Source organism: Mustela erminea, chromosome 14, assembly GCF_009829155.1.
Source record: "Mustela erminea isolate mMusErm1 chromosome 14, mMusErm1.Pri, whole genome shotgun sequence".
Lineage (NCBI taxonomy): Eukaryota > Metazoa > Chordata > Mammalia > Carnivora > Mustelidae > Mustela > Mustela erminea.
In genome coordinates, this window is record NC_045627.1 from 46,055,972 (window position 1) to 46,069,496 (window position 13,525).

The 13,525-nt window shown below is 42.9% G+C and overlaps 1 protein-coding gene across 10 annotated transcripts in view; it reads left to right on the plus strand.

The window, feature by feature from the left end:
- The first annotated feature begins 302 nt into the window (after nt 1-302).
- NRG3 (neuregulin 3) overlaps nt 303-13,525 on the plus strand; it is a 1,051,311-nt gene continuing 1,038,088 nt past the window's right edge. For 3 of the 10 annotated variants that reach the window (XM_032312181.1, XM_032312184.1, XM_032312182.1), the window contains exon 1: nt 304-1,515. In XM_032312181.1, the coding sequence (XP_032168072.1) occupies nt 687-1,515 (829 nt within the window). In that variant the 5' untranslated portion in view covers nt 304-686. Of the gene's footprint in view, nt 1,516-13,525 lie in introns of all 10 variants that reach the window. The other 7 variants (XM_032312186.1, XM_032312188.1, XM_032312190.1 and 4 more) reach the window with 4 other exon arrangements.

The window sequence follows — 13,525 nt, forward strand, 5'->3', positions numbered from 1 at the left end:
CGCGGAGCAGCAGCCGAAGAACGCGGCGCGCCGGGCCGGGCGAACGGCGGCGGCGGCGGCCAGGTCGGCCCCCTGTGTCGGAATGCGGCTCTCCGGCGCCCGACATCCCACGGCCAGCCGGCTCAGCCTCTGAACGCGGCTCGAGGCCCGGCGGCGGCGCGGGCGGGCGCCCCGGGGAGCGGGCCGGGCGCGGCGCCCCGAGGATGCCGGCGCGGCTGGAGCGCATGCAGGCGGCGGGCAGCGGCGGCAGCGGCAGCAGCGGCGGCGGCGGCAGCAGCGGCAGCGGCAGCAACAGCAGCAGCAGCGGCGGCAGCAGCAGTAGCAGCAGCAGCAGCAGGAGCGGGGCCCCGGCGCGCAGGAGGCCGCTTGGCGGGCTGCAGACGCGCCCAGCCGCTCCCTGACCGGCCGGCGGCGCCGGGGGCCCGTCTCGCCCCTCTTCCGCGCTCCTCGCCGCCCCCTCCCCGGTCCGCGTCCCCTCCCCCGCTCCTCTCCTCCCCGCCCGCCGCCCGCCTCTCGGGGGGAGGGGCGTGGGGGCAGGGAGCCGATTTGCATGCGGCCGCCGCGGCCGCTGCCTGCGCCCGAACCCGCCGCCGCCGCCGCCGGAGCCCGCGCCCGCGCCCGGCCCGCGCGGCCCCATGCCTCTGGCGCGGCCCTCGGGGGGGCGAAGGTGAAGACCGGCTCCTAGGATGAGTGAAGGTGCGGCCGCTGCCTCGCCACCTGGAGCCGCTTCGGCAGCCGCCGCCTCGGCCGAGGAGGGCACCGCGGCGGCTGCGGCGGCGGCAGCGGCGGGCGGGGGCCCGGACGGCGGCGGCGAAGGGGCGGCCGAGCCCCCCCGGGAGTTACGCTGTAGCGACTGCATCGTGTGGAACCGGCAGCAGACGTGGCTGTGCGTGGTGCCTCTGTTCATCGGCTTCATCGGCCTGGGGCTCAGCCTCATGCTCCTCAAATGGATCGTGGTGGGCTCCGTCAAGGAATACGTGCCCACCGACCTGGTGGACTCCAAGGGGATGGGCCAGGACCCCTTCTTCCTCTCCAAGCCCAGCTCCTTCCCCAAGGCCATGGAGACCACCACCACGACTACTTCTACTGCGTCCCCCGCCACCCCCTCCGCCGGCGGTGCCGCCTCTTCCAGGACGCCCAACCGGATTAGCACCCGCCTGACGACCATCACGCGGGCGCCCACTCGCTTTCCCGGGCACCGGGTGCCTATCCGGGCCAGCCCGCGCTCCACCACCGCACGCAACACTGCGGCCCCCCCGACGGTCCTGTCCACCACAGCCCCCTTCTTCAGTAGCAGCACGCCGGGCTCCCGACCCCCGGTGCCAGGAATCCCCAGTACCCAGGCAATGCCATCCTGGCCCACTGCGGCATACGCTACCTCCTCCTACCTTCATGATTCTACTCCGTCCTGGACCCTGTCTCCCTTTCAGGATGCTGCCACCACCTCTTCCTCCTCTTCGTCTTCCTCCTCCTCTACCACCACCACGCCAGAAACTACCACCAGCCCCAAATTTCGTAAGTATACACTGGGTCTGAACTCTGATTTACTACTGAGTTCCCGTTTTACCCTCTTGTCTTTTCCCCTCCGCCGCCGGTCTTCTAGCATCCTCCACCCCTCACCCCCATTCCAGGTTGGAGCATTGAATGAGATAAAGTAGCCGCAAGGGAGGAACAAGGTGCGGGTCTGTTCTGGGTCTGTGTGCGGGGTGGGGGTGGGGGCTGTAGGAAGCGGAGAGAGATTGTCAAGCTTCACCTGGCCTACTTAAGTGGGTCCCAAACGAGAACCGATCTCATAATTCCCTTCAAAGGGTTAACGCGAGCGCGATCTCTGCTCACTGCAGACCTGCTGGAGAGCTCCGGGATCCGGCTCCTATTGAGAGGTGGGGGAGGCGGGTGGGAAGTCGGGGGTGGTGAGTGGGGGTGGGGGGATAGGAAGGGCCTTCCCCCAAACACTGAGCCCTTTCCCCGCTGATGGGGAGGAGTGAAAGAAAAGCACATGCAAATTGACGGACGATAAACCACAAAGGGAAGTTATGTCCGTGTGGGTGTGTGTGGTGGTGGGGGGTGGGGGAATGATTTGATGGAAATGTTGATAGAATGAAACTGTAGACTTACAGCAGCTCTGACCCGGGCAGGGACCAGGAAGGGTTAATTAGAAGCCATTGGGGGAGGTAGGGAAATGAGGCGAAGCTTGGCGTAGGGCTAATGCGATTATCCCGCGTCCTCCTCCCCACCTCTCCACCTGCCCGGCCCTTCCTGGGTGTAGAGATTGATTCTGTGGCCGCCCAGAGTGAGTTAAGTAGGGGGTGATAGGAAGGGAGCCCTGCTGAGCTACCGCCTTTAGGGTCCTGACGGAGGAGGAGTTTTTTAGCCCTGTCAAGCATTTGCTTTTGTTCCTTTCCCAAAGGTGGGGTGTGAAACCTCATCTCCCCTCCTTCCTTTCCTGAAAAATAGTAGGGGGATTGGACCGAGTTCTCTACACTCAAGGGGGAGAACGTCCAAATCCTTTGAAACATGTCACTCTGTAAATGAATGTATCATCTTCAGCCTGGGTGGGATTGCTGCCAGTACTGGCCAGTTTACCCCAAAGAGTGATAGATTTCTACGTATTTGTATAGGTGGTGTATATTTTCTGTATATCTTTACAAATGTTTTGTGTGACTACTTGACCTACCTCCCCCCACCCCCACCTTCTCTTGTTCTAAGGAAATGTTGGGAAGCTTCTGAATCTGACTATTGATCAGGATATAGGAAACAGTTTGCAATCTCTGAAGGTTATTTAGGACAAACCCCCAGCCTGCCAGTTCAAGTTCTGTGCAAGCCTGTTCTCCAAAACTGTCTTTACCTTGTATTTCTGTTTTGAGCTATAACATCTGGAGAGGAAGGGAAGAGGGCTCGTCATTAACTCTTCAGTAGGAATCCCTGGCTTGCTTTCAGTCATCTGGTGATTTTTCATTTCTCTGATCTTTGGTCTTATTAACCTGGCTGTTATTTAACCCTGGAAACTTAAAAAAAAAAAAAAAAAAAGATTTAGTACATTTATGGGTAAGGTCCAGGAGAGAAATTCCTTAATGCCTTGACTTTGGGGGGAAAAAATAAAAAGAAATTGGGAGTCAGGGAGAAGAGGGGAAGGAGGGAATCTGCCACAAACCAGAATGGCAGTCAAACCCAGTAACTTGCTGCTTCCCTCTCCTTTGGCTGAAGCCGTCATTTTTTTGAGAGCACATTTTCTCAGGAGGAGTTCAGAGGCTTCTCTCAGCAAATCTAGCTTGAGTTTTGTGGAGGATAAAGGATGTGCAATTGTATGTATGTTTGGACATATTCAGTGGTTTGAAAATATATGAGTGTCTATCCTGATGACCTCAGATTTTTTATCTTTTGATGCAATTGATGCGAATAATGGAGTGTGGGTGTACTTAACTGTGTGTGTGTGTGTGTGTGTGTGTGTGTGTATGTGTGGGGGAGTCTTGTACTTGGGGAGGGGGTATTTCATGTTCTTTCTCAATTGATCTCCTTGCCTTCCATTCCGGAGGTCTTTAAAGAAAAGCCCAAGGTAATTATTGCTACCTTTCCATGCTCCTTTTTTACATTTGTAGAAGGGAATGGCAGCCTGTTTAATAAGTAATGATTATTGACAAGACTCTCAGCCCCAAGGAAAAGGGGTGGGGGGAGAATCTGTAAATGGTGTCAATGTTCACTTAGACATATAAGCAGCATTTTTTTTATGTGTATCTGAGGTCCACCTCTTGCTCTTTTTTAAACCTTCAACAAGGAGTCGAATTAAGGGATAACACACAAGTATGCAAATCCAATAGAAACTGACCTGGTTTGCATATATCAACAACGGAAATTTTAATGAGGGAAAGATTATGCAGTTTCCATAAAGGATGAATTTAAATAGTTAGGTTTATATGGTAATTTAAAGAAAAGATAGTTTAATTATTATTATTATTTTTTGTCCAAGATTGTCCAAGGATGATTAACAAAAGGCTATAAAGATTTCATTTGAGGGATTATTAGTACTGCCACTGTGGGCTGAAGAATGGCCTGAATATCTTGCATTTTATTTTTCACTTGTTTTGGTGTGCTACTAAAGTTCCCAGGAGAGAAATTCCCCTTTTTCCTAGTTTCTACCATCAGATTTAGTAGATTTTTTTGTTTTCATCTTCTCTCTTTTTGGGGGGGTTTCTTTCTCATCTTCTTCTTTAAATGAAAGTCATGAATTATGTTGTAGCACCTGAGGACAGCTAAGGATGAGACTCTGTTTTTTTTTTTTTTTTCAAGACTAAGCCACTAATTCCTTAATGGCCAGGTCTTTGCTCTTGAATTGAACATCTCCGGGTTTACAGAATGAATGTCTTTGTATTTGTCTTAGGTCAGTAAGATGGATCTGTATCTGTAAAGGCAGCACAGCTCTTTGGAGGAAGAGAGGCTGGTGTACTATGGAATAAACACACTTTCTGATGGGTAATAGGAAAACAAAAGTTAATTTTGTTACGCGGGAGACTCAGTTTAGAAGACTCTTTCTAATTTTCTGTTGGATTAAAGACAGAGATTGAATTTAAAAGGAAGGAGGGGGAAGGGCTTGAAGTTGACTATATGTTCTTGTCCTCTTCCAACCTTTAGACACTGAGCTGGATCAAAACTTTCTTCCACGTTACTGGGATCTCTTGGGTTCCCAATTAGCTGCCCACAACTTGCTTTAGCTTCAGATGTTTTAGAAGCAAATATCTTGCACGTATGGCCACCAGATTATTTCACCAACAACCTCATTGAAGTATCTTGCCTCTGAGAATGTAGATTAGTTCAGTTTTTCCAAGAGAAAGGAAGATTTACTCTAGGCAGGAGAGGAATAATGATTTTGACCCGTTTACAAAGAGCATTTTATAGCACACTGAGTTGTTTCTGACTTGAAACTCACATGCAGAGTGTTGGCAGTGCCCCTCTGGATTGTTACTTTACTCAGCCAGAAACCCTGTTTTAACAGTTCAAAGTTAAGAGTAAATTCGGTAAATTGGGTAAATTCAGAAACTGAAGACAAGAGAAAAGAGCCACTTGTAATTGGTTAGTTTTAGGGCCCTATTTGGAAAGTATATATTTAATTACAATAAGTAAGACCATGGTCTCAAATACTGTATTTAGTGAAGAGGTAAATGTAGAATGTATTATTGATGTATAAATCTGGTATGGGGGTGATTTTTATTATAACCGAGTCTATATCATTAAAACTTTCCTAGCCATACCTGTTGTAATTTTGAAGACTGCCGTTGATAATACTGTGTTCTTTTTAAAAAAATTTATTTTATTTAAATTCAATTAATTAACATACAGTGTATTATTAGTTTCAGAGGTAGAGTTCAGTGATTCAATGGTTGCACATAACACCCCGTGCTCATTATATCACACACCCTACTTAATGCCCGTCACCGTTACCCTATGTCCCCATCCAACATGTAGTATTTTCCTGTATTCTTTTCAAAAGTTTCCAGTCTTTCAATAAGAATACTCTTCGTTGTTTTATAGCAGCTTTAAATATAATTTGTTAAAATAAAGTTACTTCTATATATTGTTCTCTATTTACATGAATCAGAGCCTCCAAAGGAATTCTAACATAGCAGGGACCAACCCCACCAAAGTGAGAGGATTCAGAGCTTGAGGTCAGTATTTCTTATTATATTCAATCCAGAGCTTTTTTATGAGCACATATTACAACCTGAGTATGTTTTGATTTCCTTGGCCTTAATGTGGGATTATGAGACTTTTCCGCTTTAATAACTTATACTGTGTGCTTTACTCTTTTAGACACTTCCTTTGTACTTCATCATCCTCACACACACAAGAAAACTAAAGGGCTGGGGCAGGTTAGGCAAGGTTCTTTCTAGGGCCATTTTTAGTTTGGTCTTGGTGCATGAAGACAGAGCGGTTCAAGGCTTCCTCCTCTTTTCCCCATGACTGAGATAAGGCAATACTGTTGCTAATTGAGATGACCTTTTGCAGGGTTGATTTGTGAAGCCAGTCACCTATTGTATTTGTGCTATATTTACTGGATAATCTTTTTTTAACCTAACGCTGATCCATAAACCAGTCAAAAAGGGGAAAAAAAAGAAACAACAAAAAAAGCCAAACCCAACAAACAGGCAAGTAGAAGCTGCTTTGTCACAACTTCTGTTATTTTCTAAGTCCAGATCGGGCCATGAGCAAGAGTGTGGGTGCAGGGTGAATCGGTGCCATTCTTGGGAGGTCTGGTGTGCAAGGGAGCAAAATCTCTCTTCCCTTGGGAATGCTCCCCCAGCTCTTCCTCCTCTTTACAGCACAATGAGAGGAAGGCAGATTTTCAGCTTGCTTCTTTTGTAGAAATTCTTTCCTCATAACCCCTCATATCCAGTGCCAGACATATCTCGATATTCTATCTGGGATGTTGAAAATGGAACATGAAGGTTGGCCCTGAAATATATAAGAGCAAGGAAAGAGCCATAAATCTGAGTCTGTAAAAGGCATTTGAATTACTTGTGAATAGAACAGAAAATCATTTTTTTCCCCCTTTGAATCTGTTTTTATCCTCAGACTTTTGTGTTAGGTGAAGCCGAGCTATACTGGGTTGACAAATACCACTGAGACATTTTGAGATCCTAGATGTTTTTCTTGTCTACACTCAGAAAAGTGTTTCCTCCAGAGCCATATACGTATTGAAAGGGATGGGGGAAATCAGACTCAATTTAAAGCTTTGTAATATTGGGACGAAAATGGAGCTAAATAGGTGTTTTCCATTCATGCAGTTATTAACAAAAGTTTTAGGATAGATGCTTAGTTTGATTTTCCATCTTCACTGTTTCCCTGGGATTTCTTATATTCCTGTTGAATAATGCCTCTTTTGAAGATTCCTTATAGGCTTTTGATTTATTTTTTAGACTTTTATTTCTTAGTTTATTTCAGATTTTTCCTAGATAGCCATAACATCTCCATGTCATTTCAGGCTGTTACAAAAGTCAACACTTTGGGTAAGACGATGTTAGACTAAGTTGATGAACAAATTTGAGAAAAATAATTCTACCCACTTATGCAATTGAGTTATTACACTGTCTTGGTGCTTTATTTCTTAAATTAAAAAAAAATTAAGGATTCCAAAAACTTGGCCAAAACCACATGTCCATTTATTGTCCCATCTAGATTGGGATACAAATCATATAAAATTTTGACAGCATTTATTGAGTGATTCTGCAAAACAGTGTTTCAACTGAACATAAACTATTATGTCTTTTCATGTAGTTGTGTTACCTACATAATACATGTCATGTTTCACTATTTTAATTCATTATAATGAATATAAACATCAGTTTGGGACATTGCAATGCTGGTAGCCAGTTGGTTAACTTAAGAAGTCTATTAAAGTAATAGTTTAAAAAGAAGACAATTAAAATAAAGCTTTCTCCCATATCTTGATATAGGGCCAATGCTTTTTCTTGAGTATGTGTCTATAAATTTGAGCTCCGCTTGTATGTCTTTTCCTTCCTTTTCTTTTTTCATAAGGCATACCTCTAATTACCTCTTTCTTCTTTAAAGACCCTGGTGAAGGAATCTGAACCAGACTCTTTAGAGATACTATACTATGTCCCTATGTCCTTTGCCTGTATCCTTTAAAGTTTTCTTGCACATCTAATTAAAAATAATTTTATTTTATTTTTTTTTGGTCACCATTTAGAGTTTCTTCAAAGCATTCACCTCTGTTTTAATAGAAACTACAATTATCTTTCATTTCTGCAATCACCTATCAGTGGCTTACAACAAATTTCAATTACATAATGACAGTAAGAGCAACTGACATAAAAAGGTTTATTACCCTGGCTGAGTGTTGGTAAGCACACAATTCAAAAGTTGGTCACAGCGGTGTGGTTGCTTCTTTGAGCTTGGCCTGGTGGCAATGACCTTGTCACTATCCAATGAGCTTCTTTGTATTCATCACACTGGAGGGGTGGTGACAGTCAGCTGGCTTACTGGAGCCAGTTTAAGAAAGTGACTCCTTTAGTAGTAGGTCATGACAGCTTTTTGAGATTTTTATGGAAGGGTGACAAAGTTTTGCATTAAACAAAACAAAACGAAAACACCCCATCAAACCCCAAACCTGTAGCCTTAAATTCTGTGATAACTGTGCAACCTCAAAGAAGCATTTTAATCTCTCTGAACTTTAATTTCCTCCTCTGGATTAATGAGGTCATGATAATTACCTGCCTTGTGTATCATTCGTATAAGAACTTGTAAGCTACAAAAACACTTTACTGTTTTTATGTCAAGAGGAATGGGAAGTGGATAGACCAGGTATTTTCCTCCAAGAGCACATCAGGCTGTTGAATTCAGTTGAAATATTGGAGCTAGTTTGTTACCTTGCTTGAGGGATCTTTTATCACAATGAGAGATTATTGTTCTTGTATGCCCTTGGATCTTTCCCATGTTCCTCTCGGATATGCTGGCACACACAGTCAAATATGGTGTGGAAATCTACCTCAAATCACCTTGGAAATTTAGTCCACTCTACAAACTGGAGCCCACGATTTCTTATCCTTTGCTTGGTACACATTTTTTTAAGGCTTATCTTGCACATACATTAATCAACGAGAGGATCCAGAGTTTTGGGGGAAGAAATGAGTGGGATTGTTGAATGGTCTGTAGAGCTGAAATCTACAGACATTTTCAGATTCTTGATGAAAGAAAAAATGCCCTACGCCTTACTTTCCTTCCTTTCCCACACGGTCTTGTTGTCATTCAATCTTTGGAGTTTGAGAGAACATTGGTAACAATAGTCAATTTTTGTATTGCATTCTATTCCCCTCTTTATTTAGAAGTTACTGTGATTTAGGCTTCAGAGGATTGATAAGTGACTTGTATCCATCAAACAGCTTTTAGATGGATACCTTTCACTTTGGGGAACTTTGCTATTAACATTTTGAAAACATCTTGGCCTGTGTTTGTTGGAAACTTAATCCTGATTTATATTTTAAAGTATTACTTTTTTGTTCGAAGCCTTTTGTTTTCAAGACAGTTGGTGATTGTACATAAGTCATAGATTGCCATTCCCAGGCATAAAAGGAGACAAGTCAGAAACAAGCCTCCAAACTGAATTGAGAATTCAATTTAATAATAGAAGTTTAGCAGCTTCCAATGATAAGATTTTTTTCTCTTTGAGGCCTTTCTTAGAAGTGATAGTGTGTATCATGGCTGCAATGTGGGCTATAAGAGAATTAGAAAAAAAAATAATCTGGCTGTATGCAACTATTTTAGCATGAGTACCTTATAGCCAGGGTTATGAGAACAGAATTTATACTAAATATTTGATAGGAATTCCTGAACATAGTCTGCCTCTTAAGATACCCTTCCTGTGATGACATGTGACCCTAGTCATGATTTTCCTGCGAATTGCCAGGGACTTAGAACTTTACTAAGAGAAAAATCACACTCTCATCATTATTTTAGGATCAGAGTCTGTTGAGGTCTGTGCCATGAATGTTACTTTTAGAAATGTGGAAGAATTCTTCACAAAATCTCAGTCTTGGAATGGGCTTGAGAATTTAGGTACTAACAGTGAGAGCTGCTGTTTGTGGGGTTTTACTGTGTGCCAGGACGGCTAGCTCTTCATGTATTTATTTATTGCTTTATTTCTTGTCTTACTGATTGATTGAAACAAGGACTCCAAGACCATCAGGCCAGTAGTCCAGGTATGATGATCTCAATCATACAGCTAATCAAGCTTGGCTCAGAGTGGTTCTGTAATTTGCCAAGGACATGCTAAGTGGCATAGTTTGAAGACTCAGGAAGGTTAAAAGATCATTTTCCAGGTAATCTCTCCATTGATCATCATCCATTGATAAGAGTGTAGCCATACCGTGTACATGACCTCTTTCAAGCCCTTAGGTCAGGGACAAGGGCATTTGCCATCATAAACTCTGCAAAGGGCACATCTGTCCTATACCCGTTTTGTTGTTGTTGTTCTTTTTGTTTGTTTGTTTGCTATGGTAAAGGGAACCTTTCAAACCAGAGAAATTGTCCTGGTTTTTAGTCCAAGGAGAAATTTAGGTGACGTTTCAACAAAAGATAAAGAATGTGTTCTTTTAAACTCCTATTCCTTGATCTTCTAACTCGGTTTTCTCCTGTGGCTGCTTGTAGGTGATTCAGTAGACCAATGACAGAATATTTACTTTATTTTTCTGTTCACTACAATCCAGCCTGAGTTGTCTTCTTTGCCCATTCCAAACTTGCTTTTGATTACAGTAGTTACTGCATCATATGCTGAGACTGACCAATGGAAATGTATCAGGGAATGTTTGGAATCAAAGCCTTGGAGTCCTTACAGACACAGAAATACCAACCCTGTTGAATAAATGTTGGCTGTTGTACCATAGGCACTGTCTCCTGAAGAGCATCTGAATTCCCTCTTGGAACCATACTCCAAGGTCCGCACCATTGACTAGCCAACAATCCTGAGAAGAGTAACATTCGTGAGACACTGATAGTCAGCCAGGAATACCCCACATTGGTCCCAGTCATTGCTTACTCCTTTGACCTTTCTGTCTAGCAAGGGTCCCTAAGGAAAACAAAACAAAACATTCTTTTGGTTAAAGTGAAGGATGATTGGGATTTCTACTTCTGCAAATCCATGAACAGAAACTGGGAATCAGTCAAATCCCAAGATAGGGTTATTACAGACTCTGCATAGCCATGCAGAAGGATAGGAGCACTGTACTAGCAGGAAGCCTGTCTCATCAGAATCCCTGTAAGACTGTGAATGAATCACATAGACTAAGAATGACAGCTGTACTCATCGAGAAGAGGGGAAGTGAGTTGCTTACCCAAATTCATTGTTAAACAAAAGTTTTTGTTGGCATGATGACAAGATCTAGACTCCAGGAGTAACAAGTGATCATGGGGAGAGGAAATGTTTATATTAAACACTATCTTGACCCTAATTCTATTTAACTGAATTTTCAGTATGAGACTCTATTTCTGGATTAAAAAACTGACAAATTTCCCCGCTGCTCCTGGGGGCTGGGGTCAGGGCAGAGACCTCCTCTTCCTGGGAAACTCAGCAGGCCCATCACGCAGTGCATGTTCCTGGGGAACCTGGTCAAAACCATTTTTAGACCACCTGCTTCTGGGTCGGGGTTTCCTAGGTAGCAGAGCAGCTCTCTCACTGAGATCTACTGAAAGTCATCCCTCAACACAAGGGTTTGTAAAGGATCAAAATAAAACAAAATTAAAACAAATTTAAAGATTAAAAAAAAAAAAGAAAAACTAACAAATGCCCTTTCATGCTGAATAGCTCCAGTTGATATAGGGCCTCTGCCTTCACCAAATGAGGGGTGTGCTTACCAAGTATTAGTTGTATCTAAATCTGTTTATGCCTGTTGTTGTTACTGTAATTAGGTAATATATTCAAATAGGATGCAAACCAATGAATTAATTGTGGTTTCTATTAGAACTAAATTGATGACTTTGGATATACTCTATAAAGATAAATCCCTTGAAAAAGATGCTTGTCGAAGAAGTTGTGGGCAAGTTAAGGGGGAGTATATTTATATATCCATAAGAAACCTGCCCTTGGATTATTTGACCTGTGGCTTTAAGTTGTCATTCCACAATAAATAAACTGAAACTGAAACATTGCAGTATGTATTTTAGGTGTGGCTTTTCACAGAAGAGTAACAAATTTAGTCAGTGAAAAGCCTTGAATTCTACAGCCAAATAGTTGGCAGGTGAATGTGCATTTATATGACTTAGGATAAAATGAAATAGATAGTAAATAAATGTTACTTTGCCCATGTGATGGAATTATAATGACATGTATCATGGCTGCAATGTAGGCTATAAGAGAATTAGAAAAAAAAAAGTTGTTTGTTTAATAATTTTAAGTATACTGCAAAGTGTTTAGTATATAATTATCTAAAACTTTAGGTAGAAAATTATGTAAAGTACCAACTATATGAAGTTGTGCAGATTAATAGATGGATTTAAGATATATAGTAATTATATTCAAAGGAAGTATACCAAATTGTTAACGGTGACTTTTGGATCGTGGAAGGGGAATGCTGTCTAATTTATTGTATTTATTGTATTGTATTTATTTAATAGTCACAATTATCTCTCTAGTTAGATGTTATTAAACTTTTGAAAAAGAAGAGACAGAGAGTAGCCTCCATAAATCAGTTTGGTTATTAGTCTTGGTTCTGTGAAGTTTCTTTGTTTTTGTTTTTGTTTTTTTTTTTTCAGACCAAGCATTTGTGTCTTGATTGGTGGTGTCAGCATTAAAGTGTTGGCTGAGTTGGGTTCCTGCTGCGAAATGCAGATGTGTAGAAATATAAATGCGTTTCATTTTCTCATGGGAAATAATGCCTTATTGAAGGCAGGGTATCTTACCCTGGGCCTTCCACTGTTAACCTTGACCTTATAAGGATAAAGAAGATGGAAGTTTAATGAGTTTCTTAATGGCTCTTCGGTCTGCAAATGTTGGGCAGTCTTTAATAGTGTTGCTTGGGGTAGATAATAACCAGAAGGAGTCAATCAATTGTGTTTCTGCTAACCAACTACATGGTCTGTTTTAAGGATCACCTAAAGCAGAATGCAAAGGCAGGTTTGAAGTGAAGGGTCCTAGAAGGGAAGGCTGAAGTCAAATGAGAACAGGTGGGATGACCAGTTCAAACAATTTCTAGATTCTGTGAGCCTCTCACTGAATCATCAGATATTAATTCTTATCCTAAAGTTAGGTGGTTAGACTACAGATAGATAAATTCCATAGGCCAGTGGAAAGTAGTGACTTGCAGAGAACACAGTTCTTTACTTTGATGAGGAATTGTGCTCAAAATCTTTTAGGACAGCTCACAAATACATTGGTGAACAGAAAGAGTCAGAACAAAAGTATGATTTTGTTTATACGATGTTGAGTGTTAGAGGTCACGATAGTGATTGTCCTTGGGGAAGCAGCAGGTAGTGAAGGGAGAGACCCATGATATGAGGCTTTAAGATGAAATTGATAATTTTCTGCTTCTTGATCTGGGTGCTGATTACATGGGTGAGTTCTTTTGGTCAAAATTCATCGAGCTCAATACAAACATCACAATATAAAAGAAATGTTTCTTTGGCCTTTGCTTCATGCTACCAGGGTGGTAGCCTGAGTTTCTGGATTTTTCCACTTACAGACAACTGGATCATAATGCTGAGTGTTTGTTTTTCATGCCCTGCAGTCTAACAGATGCAAAGAGGGTCTTCTTGGCTTCATCAGCTTCCTTTTTTTCCTCAGGATTCCTAGCTTTGTGAGATTCCATGCAAGATACCCACACTCCTTTTCAATTTAAGCCTTTCTGAGTGGATACTTGTGTTTATATTACTTAAAATTTCCTTTTCCCCGTATCAGGAGTGTTTCTGTGGCAGCATGAGCTATCACACTTTTCACACATCCTCTACCTGTAAAACCATATTTGTGTCCTAATAGTGATTTTGATCACAGTTTGGCAGCATTTGGGTGCACCGTCCATAAGAAAGC